Raw genomic sequence first — 26,045 nt, 5'->3', positions numbered from 1 at the left:
TCCCCGGAGCCTCCTAGTTTGGAGCAGGAATGGGTTGAGGATGGGGAATGGCTAAAAGCTCAGGATTCTGTGGAGGGCCTGGCGGATGAGTCTGCTTCGGAGCAATCTGGACAAGAAGGTATTCAGTTGATGTCTTCCTCTCAGTCGCAGAGGCTTTTGATCCAGACTCTTACCAAGACAGTTCGTTCTGCCTATAAGTTGCCTCTTGCAGAGGTTACTGAGCCCCCCCTGGTCCTCTTTGGGGTCCCTGAGGGCCTCTTCAGGCTGCACAGGCTTTCCCCTTACACCCTCTGCTGGAACAGGCGGTGTTTGCTGATTGGGAATATCCTCCTTCTAAGAGGTTTTCCCTTTTATATCCCATGAATGAAAAGTTTAAGAAGTGGAGCATGCCAGATGTAGATGCAGCAGTCTCCTTCCTTAAACAAGAACTTGACTTGTCCGGTAGATAAAGTACAGAGCTTGAAAGACCCTGTTGACAAGAAATTGGAGTCATTATTAAAGGCTTCCTTTTCTTTGGCCAGTTCAGCTATGCATCCAGCTGTTGTAGCAATTGGTATCTGCCAATCCGTAAAGGATCAGGTCAGATGGCCTGATAGGCCTAACCAAGAGGATGATCTGGCTGAAGATAAGACAGATATTCCTCGAGCGCTGGGTTTTGCTGTTGACGCCTTTTAAAGGATTCAATACAGCAGGTTTCTCATTTTGGCTCTTGTCTGTACTTGTGCAGACTTTTGTGGCTTAAGAACTGGTCAGCTGAGCTTGCTTGTAAAAAGTTATTGGCAGGTTTCCCCTTTCATGGGGAATGTTTATTTGGTGATAATTTGGACAAATGTATCCAAAAGATTTCTGGAGGGAAGAGTTCTCTACTTCCTGTGAAGAAAAGCACCAGGCATCCCCGTTTAAAACCTCGGGGATTGCTTCCTCAGGTGTCTCGGCTCCAAGGCATTTCCGCCGCCCATGGTACGCTAGAGCCAGGGCCAGTAAAAGCCCTGGGTCAAAAACTCTTCTAAACCCAGCACCAAGCCCTCCTTTTTAGGGGATGCCCCTACTCGGGTGGAGGGAAGGCTGCTGCACTTTCCGGATATTTGGAGAACAATGGTTCAGGACCAGTGGGTCGCCTCAACTATATCCCGCAGTTACAAGCTGGAGTTGTGGGGTGTTCCCCCTCAGGTTTCTAAGATCCAGCGTTCCCTTGGATCCTCCAAAGAGAAACTTATTGTTTCAGGCACTACATCATTTAGTTAATCAAGGAGTGATTGTAGAGGTTTCTGTATTCGAAAGGGGCGCAGGGTTTTAGTCGAACCTGTTTACAGTTCAAAAACCAAACTGGGACACAAGGCCCATTTTGGATCTAAGATCCCTGAACCAGTATCTACTTATCCAGTCCTTTGGGATGGAGTCTGTCCGCTCAGTAGTAGCCTCACTCCAGAAGGGAGACTTTCTAGCCTCCATCGATATAAAGGATGCATATTTACAGGTACCTATCTTTCTACCTCATCAGAGGTTCCTGCGATTTAGCGGAACATCCTTTTCAGTTTGAGGCTCTACCCTTCGGGCTTGCCACAGCTCCCCAGGTGTTCACAAAGTCCTAGCACCAGTACTGGGTTTTTTAAGGGCCCAAGGGATCTTGGTGCTCGGGTATCTGGACGACCTGCTCAGAGATCACTCAAAACTGGCTCTAGAACAGATCATAACCTGCACAATGTGGTATTTTGAAAGCTTAGGCTGGATCGTGAATACCAAAAAGTCAGCTTTGAGACCAGCTCAAAGTCTAAAGTATTTAGGTCTGATCCTAGATAACGGTCCAAGCAAGGATATTTTTGCCACCCGTAATGATCTGTGCCCTGAAGGGATCAGGTGCGTCAGTTAAGGGGCACCAGACAACACTCCATTCGGCTTTGTATGATGGTGTCCTCCTTAGAGGCAGTGCCCTATGCCCAGTTCCATTCCAGGCCTGTACAACAAGACCTCTTGTTGGCTTGGAACAGAAGAGGACAAGCCCTGGATTATCCAGTGTTCTTATCTCCTCTGGCACGCTTGAGCCTAAACTGGTGATTGCAGGATCAGAGCTTGCGAAAGGAAAAATCCTTCCACCCGGTAACTTGGAAAGTGTGGACTACAGATGCGTCTCTCAGGCTGGGGAGCTACCCTAGAGGGGCTCTCGGCTCAGGGGAAATGGTCAAGGACAGAACAGATCCTGCCCATCAACATCCTGGAGTTACGGGCAGTAAGTCTGCCCCTATGGTCCTAGACGGTGGAGCTTTGGGACTGTCCTATCAGGGATCAGTCTGACTATGCCACAGTGGCCTATATAAATCACCATGACGGTACCAGGAGTCATTCAGCTCTGAAGGAGGTGAACCACATACTAGCCGGGGCAGAGTGACATGTGCCGATGCTATCTGCAGTCCATATCCCGGGATTAGAGAACTGGAAGGCAGATTATCTCAGCTGCCAGCAGAGCTGCCTGGGGGAATGGTCCCTACACCCAGTGGTGGTCTGGGAAATTTGCCAGCATTGGGGATGACCTATTGGCATCCAGGTTCAACAACAAGCTACAGCAGTTTGTATCCTGAACAAGGAATGCTCTGGCAATCGGAGCATATGCTCTGGTAGTTCCATAGAGCCAGTACTCCCTGGTTTATGCTTTCCCTCCGACCCCTCTCCTTCCACATTTGTTGCGCAGGATTCGGAGAGAGAAGGATCCAGTTCTTCTGGTGGCACCAGCCTGGCCCAGAAGGCCCTGGTTCCCAGAGATTGTGAGACTGACAATAGACGGGCCATGGACGCTTCCACGTCGCCCTGATCTACTGCCTCAAGGTCCTATATTCCACCCCAATTTACAATCTTTAAATTTGATGGCATTCCTATTAAAGCCAGGGTGTTGAAGGACCGTGGCATCTTGAGACCAGTGGTATCTACCCTAGTGAATGCTAGAAAAGCTGTCAATAGGAAGATCTATCATAAGGTCTGGAAGACTTATATTGCTTGGTGTAAAGCTAGAAAATGGCATCCTCGGAAATACGTGATTGGGAGAATTCAATTTTCTACAGTCAGTTGTGGAAATCGGATTGGCTTTGAGTACAATTGAAGGTCAGATTTCGGCCCTGTCAGTATTCCTCCAAAGGCCTTTAGCCTCCCATTTGCTGGTCCGAACCTTTATGCAGGGGTCAACTTGTTTTCTTCCCCCCATTAGGTCACTTATGTGTCCTTGTGTCTTGAACTTGGTGCTGTCTGTTACAAAAACAACCATTTGAGCCTATCAAGGAAATTCCATTAGACTTGCTGTCACGCAAGCTAGCCTTTCTGATGGCCACCACCTCGGCTAGAAGGGTGTTGGAGTTGGCGGCCCTTTCGTGCAGAGAACCATACTTGATCCTTCACCATGACAGTGTCATGTTACTACCTGTTCCATCCTCTTTTCCAAAGGTGGTGTCAACCTTTCATTTAAATCAGGACATTATTTTGCCTTCTTTTTTTCTCTCAGCCTCATTCGGCAGAAGAAGACTAATGCATTCCTTTGGACGTTGTCCGTGCGGTCAAGGTTTATTTGTCTAGATCTGCGTAGATCCAAGGATTAGACTCCTTTTTTGTTTTACCAAAAGGACCCAAGAAGGGGAAGGCAGCTTCCAAGGCTTCCATTGCAAATTGGGTCCGTCCATTGGTTATTCAGGCCTATGGTCTGAAAGGTAAAGCTCCTCCCTTTTAGGGTGAGAGCTCATTCCACCAGGGGTGTAGGAACCTCCTGGGCTTTTCGCCATCAGGTATCTGTGGCTCAGATTTGTAAGGCTGCCATCTGGTCTTCAGTGCATACGTTCACAAGATTTTATCAGATAGATGTTAGAGCAGCCGAAGATTTGGCTTTTGGCCATAGTGTACTACAGGCTGCCATTTTAAAGTCTGATGGCTATTTTTATTTGGCAGGGTGTCTACCACCCCTCAAGACTATTGCTCTGGGACATCCCAGAAGGTAATGAATATTAGCCTAACGCTGCATCCCTTGATGTATGTCGTCACACACCTATAAAATCCTTTTCTTTGAGTACATCATGGGGCACAGATATCCCTCCCCTCTTTTTTTGAGGATTCAATGCGTGTTACAAAACTGGTGTACTTCCTGTATGGGAGGGGTTATATGGGAGATCACTTCCTGTCTAAGACTGTCTACCAGTGTCCATTCACCTAGAGATGGCGTATAACCCAGTAGGTAAAGAATATTAGCCTAACTCTGTGTCCCATGATGTATTCAAAGAAAAGGATTTTAAAGGTAAGTATGACCAAATCCTATTTTTTCATTGCAAGATGTGCCAAATATTTTCAGTTGGTGAAAGTTCTGTAGTGCAGATAGACCAGTTAAGCACCTGGATTCTTTGACTACAAAGCCGTGCTGTTGTCATAGATGCAGTATGTGGTTTTGCATTGTTTTCCTGGAATATGCAAGGACTTCCCTGAAAAGGATGTCGCCTGGATGAGAGCATATGCTGTTCTAAAACATGGATACATTTTTAAGCATTGATGGTGCCTTTCCAGATGTTCAAGCTGCCCACTCTATATGCACTAATAAAGACTTTTGAACTGAGTGCTGATAACAAGCTGAAAGGCTCCCTCTCCTATTTAGTCCGGAGAATGCTGCACCCATTAAAGAGGAACTGGGAGCTGTCACGGGCTTTCATCAAGCATACGTCACTATGCCTGCTTTTTCTGCGCAGTCCTTTTTTTCTTTCCTTTTCTCTTTCCTTTTCTCTTTTCTTTTCTCTTTTCTTTTCTCTTTTCTTTTCTCTTTTCTTTTCTCTTTTCTTTTCTCTTTTCTTTTCTTTTCTCTTTTCTTTTCTTTTCTTTTTATTAAGACTGCACTTGGGCTGTAAAAAAATTTGATTAGACATTGTTGAATAATGTAGACTCAGAATTGTTTTTTTTTTTTCTATTTTTGTGGTTCGAGTACATATTAATGAAAATAGTCGGTCCAATCAATGAAAATTTTTGAGTATATATTGGCTTTGTTTAGTCTAATACAGCAATGCATAAACATGCCTGAATGCTTGATATTTTGGCTTAATTTCTTTGGTTAAAATAAATGGAAAGTTTATGTGCTGCCTTTTTTTTTTTTTTTTTTTTATCTTTAGGTACCAAACATTGTGAAAGCTCTACATAAGCAAATGAAGGAGAAGAGCGTGAAGACACGCCAGTGTTGTTTTAACATGCTCACAGAATTAGTCAATGTGTTACCCGGTGCTTTAACACAACACATTCCAGTTCTGGTGCCAGGTAAAGCAACAGTTATTTATTGTTTTACCTTTTTACTAATTGTAATTAGTTTTTTGTAATTTGGAATATTGTGTGAAAATATTCTAGGCTCACTTTTTTTCTTTTTTTTTTTTATCCATTTTTTGCAGGGATCATATTTTCATTAAATGACAAGTCAAGTTCTTCTAACCTGAAGATAGACGCTTTATCATGTTTGTATGTGATTCTTTGCAATCATTCTCCTCAAGTCTTCCACTCACATGTCCAGGTCTTGGTTTCACCTGTAGTAATCTGTGTCGGGGATCCATTCTACAAAATCACCTCTGAAGCTCTGCTGGTTACACAGCAGCTTGTGAAAGTCATTAGACCTCTGGACCAGCCTTCTTCTTTTGATGCAACACCATACATAAAAGATTTGTTTACATGTACAATCAAAAGGTTGAAAGCAGCAGATATCGATCAAGAAGTAAAAGAGCGTGCAATCTCTTGCATGGGTCAGATTATCTGTAGTTTAGGTGATAATCTGGGAAGTGACCTTCCTAGTACGCTTCAAATATTTCTGGAAAGACTGAAAAATGAGATCACACGTTTGACCACAGTAAAAGCTCTGACACTGATAGCAGGTTCTCCTTTGAAAATAGATTTAAGGCCAATCTTAGGTGAAGGAGTACCTATCCTCGCCTCATTTCTTCGGAAGAATCAGCGGGCTTTAAAACTTGGGACACTCTCTGCTCTAGATATTCTAATAAAAAATTATAGCGACAGCCTCACTGCAGCAATGATTGATGCTGTACTGGATGAGCTTCCACCTCTTATTAGTGAAAGTGATATGCATGTGTCTCAAATGGCCATAAGCTTCCTGACAACATTGGCTAAAGTATATCCATCCTCTTTATCAAAGATCAGTGGATCTATCCTCAATGAACTTATTGGGTTGGTGCGGTCACCATTGCTTCAAGGAGGAGCACTTAGTGCAATGTTAGAGTTTTTCCAAGCCTTAGTGGTGACTGGCACTACGAGTCTGGGATATATGGACTTGCTCCGTATGTTGACGGGACCAGTTTATGCACAGAGTACTGCGCTTACGCACAAACAGTCATACTATTCTATTGCCAAATGTGTGGCAGCGCTGACTCGAGCATGCCCTAAGGAAGGTCCAGCAGTGGTTGGTCAATTTATCCAGGATGTTAAAAACTCAAGGTCCACAGACTCCATTCGCCTCTTGGCTCTGTTATCACTAGGAGAGGTTGGCCATCATATTGACCTCAGTGGACAAATAGAGCTGAAATCTGTTATACTGGAAGCTTTCTCTTCTCCTAGTGAAGAAGTCAAATCTGCAGCTTCATACGCCCTTGGAAGCATCAGTGTAGGCAACCTTCCAGAATATTTGCCATTTGTTTTGCAGGAGATAACTAGTCAACCTAAGAGGCAGTACCTTCTGCTTCATTCCCTCAAGGAGATAATAAGCTCTGCTTCTGTAGTAGGCCTTAAACCTTATGTTGAAAATATATGGTCTTTACTACTTAAACACTCTGAATGTGCTGAAGAAGGAACAAGAAATGTGGTTGCAGAATGTTTGGGAAAACTGACACTGATAGATCCAGAGACTCTCCTGCCACGACTCAAAGGATACTTGGCTGCTGGTATGTCTTGTAATTTTGTATCTAGTGTAACCTTTTTGCTGCAAGAGCAGTTTTTGTGTTTTTTTTGCACACATGTTTAAAAAATAATTTTAGGCTTGAAGATTAGCTAAAATATTTTCACCCAGAAAAATATATTTTCTGGGTGCAGATACCCTGGAAAGTAAAATGGTGGTGGTACAATTGTCATATGAAATTCCATAATGTGTTTTCTAGGACAAAATTTGCGTAAAAAAAATCAAGAATTAAATTTAGAGCATACAAAATGCAATATATTATCCATTTTTGGTAAAATGTAAGAGATTAAGTTGTGCTGAGTAAATACCCAACGCATCTAGCTTTATATTTGCATGTGCCTGTAAAAGGATGGCGAACTTCAAAACCCTATAATTTCCATAGGTAACGTTTTTAAAGCCCCTACAGGTCATCAGTATAGGGTTGGATAATGGGCCCATAATTGTTGATTATTGGTCTCACTCTGCCATGTACACGCATTTTATGTGTGGGGTGGAGAGGGCTAAAAAAAACGAATTCTATTTTCCAGTGTGGGGTAGATGAGAGGGAGATTCTGGGTGTAACCTTTTATCTTTACTATGTGATATATATTTTTAAGACAGGTTCTTTTTTAATGAGACATCAGAGGCCTTTTAGACCCCCTGATGTGTCTCACCTTCCTTCCATTGAAGCTAATGGAAGGCAGATCTTGCTCCATTAGCTTCTTCCCTGGCCTCAATGGCAAGAAAAAGTGACACTTGATTTCTGAAGGGATGTTTTACACTTCGCTTCCAGGTTCATTCTAGCTAAGGAACATCAGTGAATGGATGTTCACTGGTCTCCCTCCCCTCCACCCAGCAACACCTGCTATGTGGGTCCTGCCTGCAGGTGGGACAACTGAGGTCAAGAAGCGTGGGATGGGGGGCACACGCTCTGAGTCAGCTGCATGTGTGTAAACCCTCTTGCACTGCTGTAACACTTGTGGCAGTAATAAATATATGCTTCTAACGCACAAAAAAAAAATAAAAGAAGGGGGCTGGTGATGAAATACAATAATAAAATCACATTTAACTAGGGCTGAAACGATGAATCGATATTATCGATAATAATCGATAATGAAAATCGTTGTCAACGATTTTCATTATCGATTAGTTGGTCCGCACCTTCCTTCTGTCTGTCCGTCCGTTTAAATCCTCCCTCCTGTGTCCTCGGCGCCGCCATTTGTGACCAGGCACGTCTGCGCCGCCGCACGTCCACGGCGCGCCTCTCCTCCTCCTCGCTGACGTCACCCCCCCCTGATCTTCTCAGCCCCGCCCGCTGCCTCGAGGGAACAGAGAATAAATCCTCCCTCCTGTGTCCTCGGCGCCGCCGTTTGTGACCAGGCACGTCCGCGGCGCCGCACGTCCGCGGCGCGCCTCTCCTCCTCCTCTTTGTAGACGTCATCCCCACTGATCTTCTCAGCCCTGCCCGCTGCCTCGAGGGAACTGAGAGGCGAGGGCAAGAAGCGAGGAGAGCCGAGCTGCACATTCATAGTGAAAGGTAGCAGCTAATAATAACACAGTAAAAACAGCACATTTTTATGACCAGGCACCATCCTAACAGTATTACTGGGGAGGGATGGGGGGGGGTGCCCCATCATTGGTGTTTTGGGGGGTGGCTGCCTGGAATAGTAGTGCCCCATCATTGGTTTTCCTGGGAGGGAGGGGAATAGACATAGTGCCCCATTGGTGTTCCTGGGAAGGGGGGGGGAATAGTGCCCCATTGGTGTTCCTGGGAAGGAGGGGGAATAGTGCCTCATTGGTGTTCCTGGGAAGGAGGGGGAATAGTGCCTCATTGGTGTTCCTGGGAAGGGGGGGGGGGGAATAGTGCCTCATTGGTGTTCCTGGGAAGGGGGGGGAATAGTGCCTCATTGGTGTTCCTGGGAGGGGCGGGGGGATAATGCCCCATCATTGGTGTTCCTGGGAGGGGCGGGGGGGGATAATGCCCCATCATTGGTGTTCCGGGGGTGGCTGCCTGGAATAGTAGTGCTCCATCATTGGTTTTCCTGGGTGGGAGGAGAATAGACATAGTGCCCCACTGGTGTTCCTGGGAGGGGGGGGGGGGGATAGTGCCCCATTGGTGTTCCTGGGAGGGGCGGGGGGGGATAATGCCCCATCATTGGTGTTCCGGGGGTGGCTGCCTGGAATAGTAGTGCTCCATCATTGGTTTTCCTGGGTGGGAGGAGAATAGACATAGTGCCCCACTGGTGTTCCTGGGAGGGGGGGGGGGGATAGTGCCCCATTGGTGTTCCTGGGAGGGGTGGGGGGGATAGTACCCCATCATTGGTGTTCCTGGGAGGAATAGCGCCCCGTCATTGGTGTCCCCGGGAGGAATAGCGCCCCGTCATTGGTGTCCCCGGGAGGAATAGCGCCCCGTCATTGGTGTCCCCGGGAGGAATAGCGCCCCGTCATTGGTGTCCCCGGGAGGAATAGCGCCCCGTCATTGGTGTCCCCGGGAGGAATAGCGCCCCGTCATTGGTGTCCCCGGGAGGAATAGCGCCCCGTCATTGGTGTCCCCGGGAGGAATAGCGCCCCGTCATTGGTGTCCCCGGGAGGAATAGCGCCCCGTCATTGGTGTCCCCGGGAGGAATAGCACTCCATCATTGGTGTTCCCGGGAGGAATAGAAAAAATGGCACATTACGATTTTTTTTTTATGATTTTATCCGATTAATCGAAAAAATAATCGGCCGATTAATCGATTATGAAAATAATCATTAGTTGCAGCCCTACATTTAACATGCCAACAAAAACCTCTCTTCTCACAACCCAGTAAACCAAAAATACCAGCAATAGTTTTTGGCCACCCCTGTCCTTAAGTTAAAATGTGTATTTACTCTGAAATTCTTTTTGGGACTTGAACGTACATGTTTAATGGCAGTTTATTTAGCTGTAACCTAATTGGTGTAAGATAATCAGATTTCTTCTAATGTTGTGCAATGTTTTTTTTAGGTTCATCTTATGCACGAAGCTCTGTAGTCACAGCTGTTAAATTTACAATATCAGACCATCCTCAGCCCATTGATCCTCTTTTGAAGAATTGCATTGGTAAGCTTAGGTGCAGATAATTCTAAAGTGATCATTACAATGGACACATGTAGTTTGCTCATTTGCCACACATTTATAATGGGCCTAGTACCTACACTTAATTGCTTAGACTTTTGGAAAGTATAATGTGCTTAGTAAATAGATGGTGTATCACTTCAAAACACAGTTTACTCCTTTGTATATTTATTGTCCTTACATTGTGTACTGAATTTAGGGGAAGCTTCAGTTTAATTACCGTATTTATCGGCGTATAACACGCACCCCAAGTTTAGGAGGGACTTTTAAGGAAAAAAACTTTTAGGAGGGAAGTTTAAGAGAAAAAAAACTTACATTTAAATGCCCATCGATGCAGCCTTGTCAGTGTCAGTGCAGCCTGGTCATTGCAGCCTTGTCAGTGTCAGTGCAGCCTGGTCATTGCAGCCTTGTCAGTGCAGCCTGGTCATTGCAGCCTTGTCAGTGCAGCCTGGTCATTGCAGCCTTGTCAGTGTCATTGCAGCCCTTGTCCAGTGCAGCCTGTTGTCGGTGTCCAGTGCAGCCTTGCCCATTGCTGCTATGCCCCAGCGCAGCCTTGCCCCCGGTGTCCATTGCTGCTATGCCCCAGCGCAGCCTTGCCCCCGGTGTCCATTGCTGCTATGCCCCAGCGCAGCCTTGCCCCCGGTGTCCATTGCTGCTATGCCCCAGCGCAGCCTTGCCCCCAGTGTCCATTGCTGCTATGCCCCAGCGCAGCCTTGCCCCCAGTGTTCATTGCAGCTATGCCCCAGCGCAGCCTTGCCCCCAGTGTCCATTGCAGGCTTGGACAGATTTAAATATGCCGCCGAGATCGCAGGGACTGGGCAGAGCCGAGTTACACATAGCCGAGTGTACTCGGCTCTTCTCGGCGCCGCTCACAGTCCCGGCCAGTCCCGCCCTATGATTGACATAACACAGGTCCAATGGTGGGACTGGGCGTGACTGTGAGCGGAGCCGAGAAGAGCCGAGTACACTTGGCTATGTGTATGTCGGCAGCGATCGCTCCGCTCACAATCAGCGTGGATCGTCGTATAACACACACCCGCGATTTCCCCCTGATTTTAAGGGGGAAAAAGTGCGTGTTATACGCCGATAAATACGGTATATCCCTGAAGAGAGACAGTTCATAGATGTTAGTACAAACTAGCAGTTAATGATTGCTTATGTTTCCAACAGGATACACTTAAGTTGGTCATAGATGGATTAAAATTCAGCTGGTTCCGCAAGGACCAGCCAAACTGATTCATCTTTGGTTGTTCCCATTCCAGAGCATTTGATCTAATCAACTTTTCTCGAATCGGCTTGTTTGAAATTTTTCCAAAATGCAGCTCTGATGGGTATATTCTGACCATGGATGAGTCGCTTGTGTGGATGGGGGGGGGGGGGGGGGGGGTTCGGGGGGGGGGATCCCTTCAGTGTTTTCCAGCGTTCTGTCCCAGATTGTGGTAAAGAGCCAATCACAGCGGCCCTTTACCATGTGATCAGCTGTGTCCAATCACAGCTGATCGCATGTAAACAGCGTGAGGAGAGCTGGTAACCGGCATGTTGTGACAGGACAATTTGCACAGATAATCAGGGTAATTATCTCAAAAAAAGGATAAATATTTTATTTGGGTACAGTGCTACATTACCGAGTAATTGCCATTCAAAGTGCAACAGCTTAAAGTTGAAAATTGGCCTTGGCAGAAAGGGGGTGAAAGAGCCCAGTATTGAAGTGGTTAACAGTATCACTGTGACTTGCAACTTTATTAAGAGCAAAAAAACGAAACCTCAAAGATTTAAAAAAAATAAAATGCTCAGACACCATATATTTATAATTTGCGTTCTAGTGGGTAAAGATCTCAGGGTTCTAGAGCATAGGAATCGTGCATGTTTACAATTTGTTAGTGAAGAGAGAGTAGTGACCTCACATCTTCAATACCTGGTCTCAGAAGTAATCGACTTACATGGACATCGACTGTGTATAAGGTTGTAATGTACCAGTGGTGTTTAAAATAAGGGACTTCTATCCTTTATTTGCATGGTGTGATTTATTGTCTATCAAATCGGTCACAGGTTACCTTTTTACCTTTTTTAAAGTAAAGACTTGCCTCAAGATGGTGTCATATATGGGAAGTTAGGAACATGTATGGAAGAAGCATGCAATAATGTCTGGAAATATTTACCAGCAGTTAGTCATCTTTGATAAACCGGAACTAATCTGCATCCAAGCACTACAAACTGAGAACACTATTTAATTCATTTTTAATATTCTAAGCAAACTCCTCCATCCATCCATGTTTTTATTTTGCTGAGAAATCACTTTGAAAAACACCTCTTAGCATTTCTGGCTGTGGCCATCTTGAGTAAGGGCAGATTATTTGAGTAGCATATAGATCCTGGAATCCATGTACCCTTAGGCCAGGCCTGCATGCAGGAGGGTGTGCTTAGCTGAGAGAACCCCTTCTTCCCTTCTAAGACTTTTGGGATGTATGGCATCTTTTTGCCCAGGGCTGAAAGCGAGGAAGTAACAGAATAAATGTAAAAAAAAAAACAGTATAGAACCAGTAAATATATACCGTATTTATCGGCGTATAACACGCACCGGCGTATAACACGCACCCCAATTTAGGAGGGAATTTTAAGGAAAAAAAACTTTTAGGAGGGAAGTTGAAGGGGAAAAAAACTTACATTTAAATGCCCTTCATTGCAGCCTTGTCAGTGCAGCCATGTCAGTGCAGCCTTCCCCAGTGCAGCCTTCCCCAGTGCAGCCTGGGATCCCCTGTCCCTGCTTCCAGGGCTTCAAAATCGCGGTCCGCGATTTGAAAATGGCGCCGCCGGCGCCGAAGTACACAGAGCCGGTCCTCGGCTCTTTCCGGCAGCTCTCGTTTACTTTCGGCTCCACTCGTAGTCCCGAGCGGAGCTTTCCGAGTAGGTTCGGATAGCTCCGCTCGGGACTACGAGTGGAGCCGAAAGTAAACGAGAGCTGCCGGAAAGAGCCGAGGACCGGCTCTGTGTACTTCGGCTCCGGCGGCGCCATTTTCAAATCGCGGTCCGCGATTTTGAAATTTGGACAGCTCGGGATCGGCGGGGATCGGCGTATAACACGCACCTGCGACTTTCCCCTGATTTTAAGGGGAAAAAAGTGCGTGTTATACGCCGATAAATACGGTACTTTCCTAGCTTTTTTCCAATGCTAGAAGCATAAAGATTAATAGTCCCTGTTAATTGAGAACATGTAGTTCCGCTTTAAAATAGTGTGTTTATAAAATGTTCATAAATTTCAGGTGACTTCCTGAAAACACTGGAAGATCCCGACCTAAACGTCAGGCGAGTAGCCCTTGTGACGTTTAATTCTGCTGCTCACAACAAGCCATCACTGATCAGAGACTTGCTTGATTCTGTGCTTCCCCATCTGTATAATGAAACAAAAGTTAGAAAGGAGCTAATAAGAGAGGTTAGTAGTATTAATTTGTTTGTTTTCCCAGATAACTGCTGGTTACAGTTCCTAATTACACTTTCTTAATTCTAGGTGGAGATGGGTCCTTTCAAGCACACAGTTGATGATGGTTTAGACATCCGAAAAGCGGCCTTCGAGTGTATGTACACTCTTCTTGACAGCTGTCTGGACAGACTGGACATCTTTGAGTTCTTAAACCATGTTGAAGATGGTCTGAAGGATCATTATGACATAAAGGTAAAGGTGTTTTAGCTATTTTAGGAGAATGTTGGTAATTATAGTTGAATAACCTATTACTTATTTTGACGGTATCTGAATATCAATTTCAAATTACCAAAAAAAGTAGGAAAAATTGCATTGTGGCCTTCCTCCTAATGCTGATATATTTTTTCTTTTTTTTTTTTTCTTTTAGATGCTGACATTTTTAATGTTGGTTAGGTTATCCACACTCTGTCCAAGTGCTGTACTGCAAAGGCTGGATAGACTGGTAGAACCATTACGTGCTACTTGTACAACTAAGGTATGCAAAATAGATGGTTATATCCTTAGTCTGCTATTTCTAAAATCACTTTTGTAAAACATGCTAGTGATCAACAGATAATTAAGAGTCTTCAAGAGAAGCATTGACAATGCGGGTAAAGCAGCATGCTCTTTTTAATGCCTGTGCCAGCAATTGCTTGTACTTGATTTCCCTCAACTCTGCTGCTGCTCCATGTGTCCATGGGAGCAACATGACCTACCTAGTACTTCTGGGTATGAACTACCGTGTGACTTTTTTTTGTTTTTGTTACTACCATATGGAAAAAATGCTGGTGATTAGTCACAGAGCTTTAACCACTTGACCTCCAGAAGATTTACCCCTAGCCCCACCCCCCACCCTCCCTCCTCCTTCACGACCAGGCCTTTTTTGCCATACGGCACTGCATTACTTTAAGGGCTAGTTTACACTTGCTTCAAAACATGCTTCGGACAATCTTTGTTAGAGCTCTTTGAATGCCAGTCCAAGCTCCTGTCACTAAATAAAATGGTTAGCTTACAGTCCTGTTTACACCTGCTTTTGCTTGGTGCTTCGGAGGGGCTTCAAGCGAGCTTTGCTATAGACTTCCATGTAGGCTTTCTTTTGGTTGTATATGATCACCTCTGCGGTTTTTATTTTTTGCGCTGTAAACAAAAAAAGACCGTCAATTTTTGAAGGGGGGGGGGGTACTTTCTACCATAAAGCATATCCAATTAAAAAAAAAAATGGAATTCTTCATCAGTTTAGGCTAATGTGTATTCTGCTACATATTTTTGGTAAAAAAAAAATTCCAATAAGCGTATGTTGATTGGTTTGCACAAAAGTTAGTGTCTGCAAACTATGGGATTTTTTATTTATTTTTTTTACTAGTAATGGCAGCAATCAGTGACTTATAGCGGGACTGTAATATTGCGGCGGACAAATCCGACACTGACACTTCTTTATCATTTTTTGGGGACCAGTGACACTAATACAGTGATCTGTGCTAGAAAATATGCACTGTCACTGTACTAATGACACTGGCTGGGAAGGGGTTAACATCAGGGCCAATCAAAGGGTTTACTGTGTGCCTAGCCTGTGATTCAGTCTAGTGGGGGAGGTGCTTTTACTAGTGGAAGGCATGGATTGGTCTTCCTGCAGTACAGAAACCTAGAATCCATTCATTCTGTACTGACAAAAGAGCAGACTGCCATTCTACTGGTGTACCAAAGCATCGGCGGGTGCCAGCAGACATCGAGTCCGCTGTACCTGCCGATCAGTCCCGATGTGTATAATCACAGTGGGAGCGGGCCGCCGGCGGCTCGCACACGCCTCAGGCCAAGTAGTGTCAGATCACATACTTGATACGTGATCTGGCACAGAGCGGCCACCCTGCTGCAGTATATGTACGGTGGGTGGTCCACAAGTGGTTAAGGTATAGCAGTGGTGGAAAATATAAAGTTAAACCATACTCAGTTGTTAATAGCAGCAATTGGCGTTATGTACGGATGTGTTTTTCCCATCTTTTTTGTGATGATTTTTGAAATCTCTTGTATCTCTCTCCTCTGGTGCTCAGTGGTAGGGCTGCAATAAATCTGTTGTGTACCACTTCAATTAGTGAGCTTTCCCATTATCTAGGTTTTTTTTCAAGAAAAAAAAAACAATTCTGTGAGCATAGCTATAACATGGTGTCCATCTGATTGGGTTAAGCCAAAGTGGCAAGTTGCCTAGTGCAATAACTAGTCATGATAGTGAGAGATGGGTACTGGAGCAATAGGGAAAGTAGGTTGTTACATGATGTTGCATTCCCCTTGTATCCACAAATGCATGACAAAATGTGTCTCAGGTTGTGCGGAGGGGTTGTATCTGTCTAGAGAAAATAGAATGATTTAATAATTCCATACTGCCAGAACTGGGACACCTGTATGGAAAAACATAAATCAAAATGGCTGGAGACTTACAAGAGTAGGGCCTTTGTATGTAAACATTGGCAAGGATCATGCACGTGCCTGGTGGGTCTTCAGAGTCTGACTGCATGCAAATGTAGAACACCTGGATACCAAAGAATCTCGACGTGCCCTGTACGTTCTATGAAGCCAACACTATTGACGTAGCCCTAGTCTCTCTGTTGATGGAAATTGTCTAACTCCCAGTAGCTCTGTACACAGATTGTGTGCATTGGGAGCATATAGGCATCTTAAGTTACTATATATGAATTTTCTCATTCAATTTCCTTTTAGATTTAGCTTCAGCTATGTAGTGAAAGGGCCTGCCTTATTGCATACACCATGAAAGTGTTTAATTTTGACCTTCTATCATATTTTTTTTTTTTTAAATCTAAAGGAAAATTGTATAATATATGGCCAGCCTTAGACCCCCATACGCCCTATACAACTTTTGTCTGATTTCCTTTAGATTTACCAAAACCATGTAGTGCAAGGGCCTGCCTAATTGCATACAAATTGAAACTCTTAAAGGTTTGACCTCATATTATATGGTTTTGGTAAAAGGAAAAAATATACAGAAAATTTAGTGTGTAATCCAGCTTAAGACTGCATTAGTGCTCTAGAGATGTGTCTACTATTTTGATTGGTATGTATGGGTAAGTTGCAGGTTCCTGTAGTGGTTATACTTAGACATAACAATATTGAGTCCGATTTTGCAAGATACCTGCTCCTTGGCAGAAAAGAAAATGGCAGAACTCTGCCTGAGGTAAGAAAACAAACAGAACATAAGTTCAGTTTAGGACACTGTAGTGGGCAGGAATTGGTGGGACGGTTGCCCACCAGGTCTTCTGGAGTGTAAGGGACTTAGGTGTATATGGATGTGCTCCCCACATTTTTGAATGATATTCTGAAGCAAAACAGAGAAATTCAGCCACTTGGAACATCAGGATATTATTTGACTTGTTGAGCTTGAAGATCTTGCTGGTTTGTCTAGCCACACAGCTGCTGCTTTGGGTGTCTCAAAGTACTCTCTCCATAAACCACCATCCTTAACTTGGCTGTGTATATGATTACATAAAATTATCTGGAGAGAATGGAGTCTCCTTTTAACATCAAGGTACTTTGCACATTCCCACGAACCTCTGCCAAATCAGGCAAGAACAAGATTTCGAATTCGTTCAGCTCTGGCTTCCCCTTGGTGTGCGCTTTATTCAAAATGATGGCTTTTTCCCCATTAAGCAGCTTTAATGTGAATGGACACAGGCTGGGGTGCTGTCACCCGACACTCCCTTTTGAGTGTGATTAATAAAGTCTCCGAGTCCTGGTCCTCTTCATCTATCCACTGCAGATGGGTGCTGAGACCCGTCCTCTGTGCTGTTAATTTTGGCTGCATGTGCATTCACCTCAGAGCTACACGCAGGCAGCCTACAGAAGTGGATGCAGACACAGCAGCTGCATGGGCACAGTCACATGTGAAAATTTGAAATGCAGGCAGGAGCTGGTGTACAGATTGAGCTCAGGCAGTGTACTCCTTGCCCGCATGTCAAAATGACATGTGACTGTGTCTGTGCAGCCTCTGCATCCACTTCTATTGGCTGCCTGCCTGCAACCCTAAGATGGATGCACACAGCACAGAGGATCAGTCTCCCATCTGAATGATCCCTTAATCACATGGATAGAAACAAGAAAATATACTTTATCTGTGAAGAAAATTGTAACCATTGTGATAGTTAATCAAACTAAAATGTTTTCCAAATGTGATTGTAGATGTACTAATTGCAACTGAATCATAATTTGATCTTTCGCTTTTCCTGTTCTATTCTGTGTAGCTTCATTAAAGGTACACCTTGTCACTCTCCCAGTTTTTTCTCCTGAGCTAATCTATACTAGAAACCCCTACTCATTTACTTAGATAGCCGTAATATGCTAAAGCAGCATCTGGTCACAGCATACAGCTAATACTCCCTTTAAAGCTAGCCACATCTGTGCAGCAAGACTTCATTGACTTGTTTATAGGTGCCTTCATTCTCAAGGGATGTCTGCATACAGATCGAGTGCTTATTGCACAAAATCGGGCACCATTGAAAGAAATGTGCCACAGCTGTCTTTGTAAGATAAGTAGTTAGAAGGGGCAGGGGTGAGGAGGTTCTAGTACAGTTTAGCTAGAGCAGGGTGACCGTATACTTTCACTAAATGTACACATTTTTAGATATCTTTTATTTTTATTTATTGTTCAAAGCAAAGTTTCTGAGGGAAGACTGGTTTATGAAACTAACTCAGACTGAACTGAAAAATGACAGTGAATGGTTGAATCAAGAGAAGTAGTACAGACTGTAGTGAGACAATTTTCCCTCATGCTTTGATAAGGCACAGAACAGTTTGCTTCTGTCTACTGCTTATTCACATGCAATATAGGCTGTAATACTTAAACATTAATACCATTTTATATTTCTTCAGGTAAAGGCAAACTCTGTGAAACAAGAATTTGAGAAGCAAGATGAACTAAAACGCTCAGCCATGAGAGCAGTGGCAGCACTTTTAACCATTCCTGAAGCAGAAAAAAGCCCGTTGATGAGTGAATTCCAGTCCCAGATCAGCTCAAATCCTGAACTGGCAGCCATATTTGAAAGTATTCAGAAAGATACTTCCTCCGCTAACCTGGAATCAATGGACACAACTTAATTATACTACGGAGGGACCATAACGTTGAACCATAAAATGCACTGAAATTGACAGGTTCCAAGAGACGAAAGAGAATGAAATATCTTAAATTTCAAGCTTCACAATGTTCCACTTTCTTTATACTTTAAGAAGATGGTTTGGCTTAATTCCATTGTTGCTTTTTGTAGCATTGATTCCAGGAATATAAATGTCCATAACCAAGATAATATTGGTTTGACCATTTTAAAGATGGCTATAGCTTAGAACACAATGTTTGAAGATAACTTCCAGCATCCATTTGCTCTGTAATGTTTAGGATTAAAACTGTTAAAAATGGACCATGAATATAATTTTTATTCCTTTTTGTTCTCCAGCAGCTGAACACATGGCTTTTTGTACAACTTCTGTTCCTTTGATTCCACTACATAAAAAGTTCTGGCTTGCAGATCTAAATCTTTGTAATGTTCATTAAACCAGACATGACCAGAAAGTAAATATCCCTTAAAATCTGGTATGATAGCAGTCTATCTGTAATCTACATTCAGTTTGCATGAATGGGTGCACAAATAAATAAGTATATAAAAACGCATGCTATTTTACAAAAGCTGCAAATGGGCTAACAGATATCCTTTTACAGAACATATAAGTATTTTGATGTCCTATAACATTACATACGTTGTTGGACAGTGTGATCACAACACAGTGCAATGTAGGCTCTCAGCAATTTAAATAGCCAATTTCATGAATATTTTTAGAACATGTGAGAGTACGGTCTTTATTGTACTGTCTGTGTTTTTTTTTTTTTTCCCCAAAAACAACATTAATAACCTTTTCTTGTATATCTTTAATGCTTGTGAACCATTCACTACCTACTTTAGGATTTGTGCTAGTGGGCACAGTTGGTACACTATTTTAATCTCATGAATTGCAAGTTTACCAGAACTCATCTGGCTTTGCATGTGTAAGGTACATAGATCCTTTGGGTATACTGCTGTTTTGGGGTGTATGGGTATTTTTGTTCTTGCTAAATTAAGCATTGGTATGTTTCCCTAATCACCCTAAAGGATTTCAGTTTTCCTACATGAAAAACACCAGGTAATGTTGGAGGGAAGGTGTGAGAGTCAATGGCTCCTAACCTAAAGAAAAGAAGAAGGTACATCGATTATCAAGCATGTGTAGCTCTAGTCCTCAAAGGTCACAACTGATCTGGTGGGATATCCAACCAGAGAATTGGTGTCCTTCACTAAGAAATTATTTATCCTTCACAAAATGGCATATTTTTTTGGCACTCCTGTGTTTAGAATACTAGTTTTCACTTTTTTGAAGGTGTTTTTAATTAGGTGTTCCAGGCTGTCACAAATGAGTCCGCATGATTTGAAGAGAAACTAGAGGTATTCCTGCTATGATTTTAATATGGTAAACTCCTACTGAGTGCCTCTGAAAGCCCATTGTCCTGTCACCTCCAAGGTTACCTAGTTTTGCACTGTAGAGTTGGTCAGATTCAAGTTTCAGTATCTGCCTTGTCTAGCTTGTTTAGCTAAATAGAAGTTCTTCCCCTCTCAGGATACTTACTGTATAGTGAGTTAAATGACCCATATAAACTATGCTCAAAGTAAATCACTGCTGCTACAGGGCCCAGTCAATCAAAGAGCTTATGTACATAAATCCTTAGTTGTCTCTGTAGTTATGTACATTTTGGCAGTGCATTCCATTTGAATCTTTTTATAGAAATTTAAGAAAGTGGGTGGAATTGATGTAATTTAAAGTTATAATTTTAATAATCGAAGTGGATAAATAATCTAACTACTTCCTAATAAATTGAACAGCTAATTTTAGTGCAAGTCAAAATAAGGGCCTTTACTTTCGGGCTGGGGGTTTATAAAAAAAAAAAACAAACATGTTTTCTTGGCTTTGCCTTTGTTGTGCCTGCAGAGTATGATTATAGATATTTCCAAAGAAAATAACAATTAACAAGTAAAACACAAATCTATTTTTTTTTTTTTTTTTTGCGTCTGTGTGACCTAAGTACATTTTTCTACATTTTTAAAGAAGGAACACAAAGTGATGTTGCATTGAGATTGCTGCATTGAGATTTCTGCAAGTATGTGCTAAGCTTCCAACAAGCTATCTAGTAGTGTATCCATTTTGTAATGCATCTAATACCCAGCCTGCTCATTTGTCAGATGCCCGTGCCCAGTGTCCCTGCTGGTTATTATATTTTTTTTTTTAAACCATCATAGTTTACCAGATTTTTTTTTTTTTTTTACTTTAAATGATTTGATATATTATTTTGTAACTTGGGTCAAATGCTAGTTTTTATCATAACTTTAAAGGTTGATTCTGTAAAAATAAAAGCCTGTAAGAAATGTAATACTTCTCCCTCTATTAAAGGTATGTCTGTTTTTGTTTTTTTGTTTTTTTTTTTTTTTGTTTTTTTCCCCCAATTGTTATTCAGAACAGAAAAGAAGACAAAAGGCTTCAAACTTTTTTTTTTTTTTCTTTCTTTCTTTCTTAGGGATTTTCTGTATAGAGGCCAATATTTTTTTTGAGATGTTCAGGCTAAATTCATTCAGTTCATTTTTATGGTCATAACATTGTATATGTACCCATTTTCTTAAAAAGAATGTGTAGTGGTTTTGTACATATTTTCTTTCTCTGTTACGGCCAGAAATAAAAAAAAAAAAATGTCAGCTAAATATGAAATATTCCAGGTAATTTTTTCACAGTGAGATGAGCTTATCTTTGCAGAGACTGTTGTAAAAATCTGCACATTGTATACAAAGAGCTGAATGAGAACTTTTGCCAGTTAAGCTGCCCATACATTATTCATTTTTTTTTCTTCAACCAGCAGGTTGAATTAAAAAAAAAACCCCATCTACTCATTCAATGCAGATAGGGGAATCGCTATAGCCGGTGGCACTGATATTTGGGAAAAACACAACAGGCTGGTCGTACAGAGATTTATGGGTAGATCGACTGCCATATAACCAGCCTGCCCATAATTGGATCAAAATTTGGCTGGTCTCTGCTGAACCAGTCGAATATCAATCCACATATGGCTGCCTTAACTCCAATCAACAAACTTTTATCTAATTCTCATTTAGATAAAGTCGGTGGTAAGCCAGACTGATGCTTCTGTTTAGATGACGCATGTGTCCTGAGAATGCTGTATAAAACGTGTATAACAGGTTTGCAAAAAGATTTTGTTATAGTGAAAAAATTAGTTTAAAAACCTACACTTTAAACTTTTTTTTTTTTCTTTTACCTTTTTAAGTACTCTGTTTTTGTTATCTGTAAAACATGCTTGTTGGAATTCTGTCAAAATGTGTTCATTGGTTACAGCTTAGAATGCTCCTAAAAAATGTAATTCAGCAGATTTGAGTGTCGTGAAAGGTTTTTTTTTTTTTTTTTTGTTTTTTATCCTCCAATATGGTTTCTGTGTGTTGATCCCGGAGAAGATTCCTACTGATGCGGTGGTATTAGTACAGGGGTCATAGGGTGTGTTCTGAATATAAGGTTGCTGAGTGTGCTTTCTGGCAGTATGCTCTGCTGCTGTCTGGCCTTTAAGGCCTTATGCACACAGGCATATGAAAATAAGCAGAATTTTTTGCAGCCAGAATTTGCAAACGGGGTACAACCTCCTGCACTCAGGAGTGGTGCACAAGAATTGGATGAACTCTCACTATCCCAGATCCACTTCTACTCTCCAGTGTTCACCGTGCCTTGTTGCCCTCCTCAGACTGGGTTAGTCCAAACTCACTGTGTATAGAATAACAGAGAGGGTGCACCAGCCTAGTGCATTATCTTTAAACGCCATTTAAAAAAAAAAAAGGAAATAGGTGATTATACTCAAAAACCCATGTAAAGGGCATGCTCATTACAAAGATCTTGGTATAAGACTTCCAAAGCTGCTATTTCATCAGAGCTAAGAAAAACGCTTCTAGCGTTACAATATGTATACACATTTATGTGCAGATGGTGTTTTGAGCGTAAATGCATTCTGCTGGCCAGAACATTTATTCTAGTCATTGGAATACGTTTATGCACATTTTGGTACTAGGTATGAACACCGATCTCTCTCTCTCTCTCTCTCTCTCTCTCTCTCTCTCTCTCTCTCTCTCTCTCTCTCTCTCTCTCTCTCTCTCTCTCTCTCTCTCTCTCTCTCTCTCTCTCTCTCTCTCTCTCTCTCTCTCTCTCTCTCTCTCCCTCCCCCCCCCCCCCCCAGTTAGAACACATCTAGGTAACACAATTAAAACTTGATCTCCCCCTAGTGTTAACCCATTCTCTGCCAGTGGCATTTATACAGTAATCAGTGCATTTTTATAGCACTGGTCGCTGTATAATTGTCACTGGTCCTAAAAATTGTCAAAAGTGTCTGATCTGTCTGCAATATCACAGTCCCGATTTAAAATCACTGATAACTGCCATTATTAGTAAAAAAAAAAAAAATAAAGGCCATAAATCTATCCCCTATTTTGTAGATGCTATAACTTTTGTGGAAACCAATCAATATTCGCCATTTGTGATATTTTTGGTAAAAAAAAAATGTAGAATACATAGCCTAAACTGAGGAGAATTTTTTAAAAAAATTGGGATATTTATTATAGTAAAAAGTAAAAGATATTGTGTTTTTTTTTCAAAATTGTCACTTTTTTTGTTTATAGCGCAACAAATAAAAACCGCAGAGGTGATCAAAAACCACCAACAGAAAGCTCTATTTGTGGGAAAAAGAAGGACGTCAATTTTGTTTGGGTACAGCGTCACACGACCGTGCAATTGTCAGTTAAAGCAACGCAGTGCCGTATTGCAAAAAATTGCCTGGTCATTGAGCAGCCAAATCTTCTGGGGCTGAAGTGGTAAAAGCTGCTCTTGGAATGTGCCTTTGGTGGGTCTCTTCCTTCTGTCTGTAAGCTTATGTGCATAGCAAAATTCTAAACGCTTGTATTAGCAGTGTTTAGTCATGAGCTTTTAACATGAGACAGTGAACAAAATTGTGTACATATGTAAAGTAAACAACCATTTTACTATGATTGCATTAGTTGCTATGGATTATTGCTCCTTGTTCTTATTGCAATAAGTGTACATCAATTGGAACTCTAAACTAGCTTGATCATACATTTTCCACTGGTCATGTCCTGCTTTTCTTTTGTCTTTTCCACATGGATATCAGCTTCTGAATGTTTATTTGTACAGCAGTATGTAAAGCATGTAATTTGCTTTTAGCCAGCATTGAAAAAAAACCCTGTTGGTGACCTAACTTACAGGTAAAAGCACCGTAATATCAAGCATTTTAAATATGCTTGCAGATTTTTTTTATTTTATCCACTTGTAATGTGATTTTTTTTTTTTTGGAAAATTGGACTATGCATTACCTACCTAGCATAGCCCAGTTGCTCCTGCCATCTTCTCCTGTGGGAGTGCCTAATTAAAGCAGAGGTAAACTTTCCTTTCCTTCAACTGTCCCAAGCTGGCATCTTCTGGGTGTTGGTCTTCAGCTGTCTTGATTGACCCATGTGGGATGATGTCACATAGTCATGCTGATTATGTAATCTGAGCTACACATGAGCAGCTCAGTCTACATGCTGGAGAGTGCTGCAAGCGGACAGGGACCTGTAGATCAAAGTATAGGGAGTGGCGCTGTGTTAGGAGTATAGATAAAATTTAGCAAGAAGTACAAGTGTAAAAAAATAAGAAATTTTTTGGTATGATCCAAAAATTACTTACAGAAAAAAGTATATATATATATATATATATATATATATATATATATATATATATATATATATATATATATATATATATATATATATATATATATATATATATATATATATATATATATATATATATATATATATCCTTGTGTTAGTGAAAACACCTTAAACAGGTGAAAATTAATACTGTATGTGCAAAAAATCGCAAATATTAAGCAACATCACTAAATAACATAAATGCATCTTCACATGAATAAATATAAAGTGATAAAGTGCCAAAATCAATAATTGTCCACCAATAATGTGTAAATATGCAATAATTATACGCAATAAAAATCATTAATATTGTGTCAAAATCGCAGCTAAAAATCAAAAAACCATATGTAGTTTGGTGCAAAAAAGTTCATAGCAATTGTGCAGAAAATTCTTCTTAAGTGATAAAGTGCCGTACTGTAACACCTGGTGGTCCCCCCAATGTGGTTGCACTCACCGGAGCGCTCCACCCCTGCAGGGGTACGAGCGTGTGATGTTAGTCCTGTCACTCCAGTCCTATAGATGTCAGTTTCCTTCCACGCGTCCCCTTTCCAAAAAACAGCTGTATACACAGAGAGGTGGGGACTTCCTGTCCCTTGATATTAAAAGTCCCCACTTTTATACAGCTGATTTTTGGAAAGGGGACGCGTGGAAGGAAACTGACATCTATAGGACTCGAGTGACAGGACTAACATCACACGCTCGTACCCCTGCAGGGGTGGAGCGCTCCGGTGAGTGCAACCACATTGGGGGGACCACCAGGTGTTACAGCATGGCACTTTATCACTTAAGAAGAATTTTCTGCACAATTGCTATGAACTTTTTTGCACCAAACTACATATGGTTTTTTGATTTTTAGCTGCGATTTTGACACAATATTAATGATTTTTATTGCGTATAATTATTGCATATTTACACATTATTGGTGGACAATTATTGTTTTTGGCACTTTATCACTTTATATTTATTCATGTGAAGATGCATTTATGTTATTTAGTGATGTTGCTTAATATTTGCGATTTTTTGCACATACAGTATTAATTTTCACCCGTTTAAGGTGTTTTCACAAGGAGAAGGAGAAGGACTTTTTTCTGTAAGTAATTTTTGGATCATACCAAAAAATTTCTTATTTTTTACACTTGTACTACTTGCTAAATTTTATCTATACTCCTAACACAGCGCCACTCCCTATACTTTGATCTATATTCTTGGGGGATCACATAGGGGGGCTGCAGGTGTGAGTCAGTCTATGAGCGCGGATTCGTTGATATATTTAGGACAGGGACCTGTGTTTTACTGCAGAAGAAAGAAGACATTCCATGTCTCTTCTACAATAAAGAGCCTGTCTGCTTGCATGTTTTGACAATGGAACTTTTTGTTCCGCTTTACTCTCTGTGCTGGACCTGCTGCTCTTTCTTTCCCTACATAAATTTTTATGTAGCTGCTGGGAGAATACTATATAAAGGGAATACTATACAGAGTTGCTTGGGTCGCTGATATCACATCCAAGCTATAAATACATAAGTGGTCCATTGGTGGTGAGTTATTCACTTTAAGATCATCACAGGACAAGGGGGGCACTCTGGAGGAAAAGAGATTTCATCTCCAAATACAGAAAGGCTTCTTCACAGTAAGTGCTGTGCAAAAGTAGAATAGACATCATCGAGATGGTTCTGGCCATCTCAGTAGATTGTTTTAAGAAAGGCCTGGATTCTTTCCTAGATGCACAGAATATCAGGAAGGATTTTTTTCCCCTGCTGTAGTAAAATGCATCATGCTTTATTG

The 26,045-nt window shown here is 41.9% G+C and overlaps 1 protein-coding gene across 1 annotated transcript in view; it reads left to right on the top strand.

The window, feature by feature from the left end:
- CAND1 (cullin associated and neddylation dissociated 1) overlaps nucleotides 1-20,950 on the top strand; it is a 60,843-nt gene extending 39,893 nt beyond the window's left edge. Inside the window, exons 9-15 of the mRNA XM_073620093.1 lie at nucleotides 5,124-5,265; nucleotides 5,394-6,887; nucleotides 9,867-9,962; nucleotides 13,238-13,407; nucleotides 13,483-13,647; nucleotides 13,823-13,930; nucleotides 18,310-20,950. Coding sequence (XP_073476194.1) covers nucleotides 5,124-5,265; nucleotides 5,394-6,887; nucleotides 9,867-9,962; nucleotides 13,238-13,407; nucleotides 13,483-13,647; nucleotides 13,823-13,930; nucleotides 18,310-18,534 — 2,400 coding nt within the window. The 3' untranslated portion in view covers nucleotides 18,535-20,950. The remainder of the gene's footprint in view (nucleotides 1-5,123; nucleotides 5,266-5,393; nucleotides 6,888-9,866; nucleotides 9,963-13,237; nucleotides 13,408-13,482; nucleotides 13,648-13,822; nucleotides 13,931-18,309) is intronic.
- Nucleotides 20,951-26,045: the final 5,095 nt, after the last annotated feature.

This window comes from Aquarana catesbeiana, linkage group LG03 (genome assembly GCF_042186555.1).
Source record: "Aquarana catesbeiana isolate 2022-GZ linkage group LG03, ASM4218655v1, whole genome shotgun sequence".
NCBI classification, from domain to species: domain Eukaryota; kingdom Metazoa; phylum Chordata; class Amphibia; order Anura; family Ranidae; genus Aquarana; species Aquarana catesbeiana.
The sequence above is the reverse complement of the archived record's forward strand: the minus strand, read 5'-3'. Positions and strand labels throughout refer to the sequence as shown.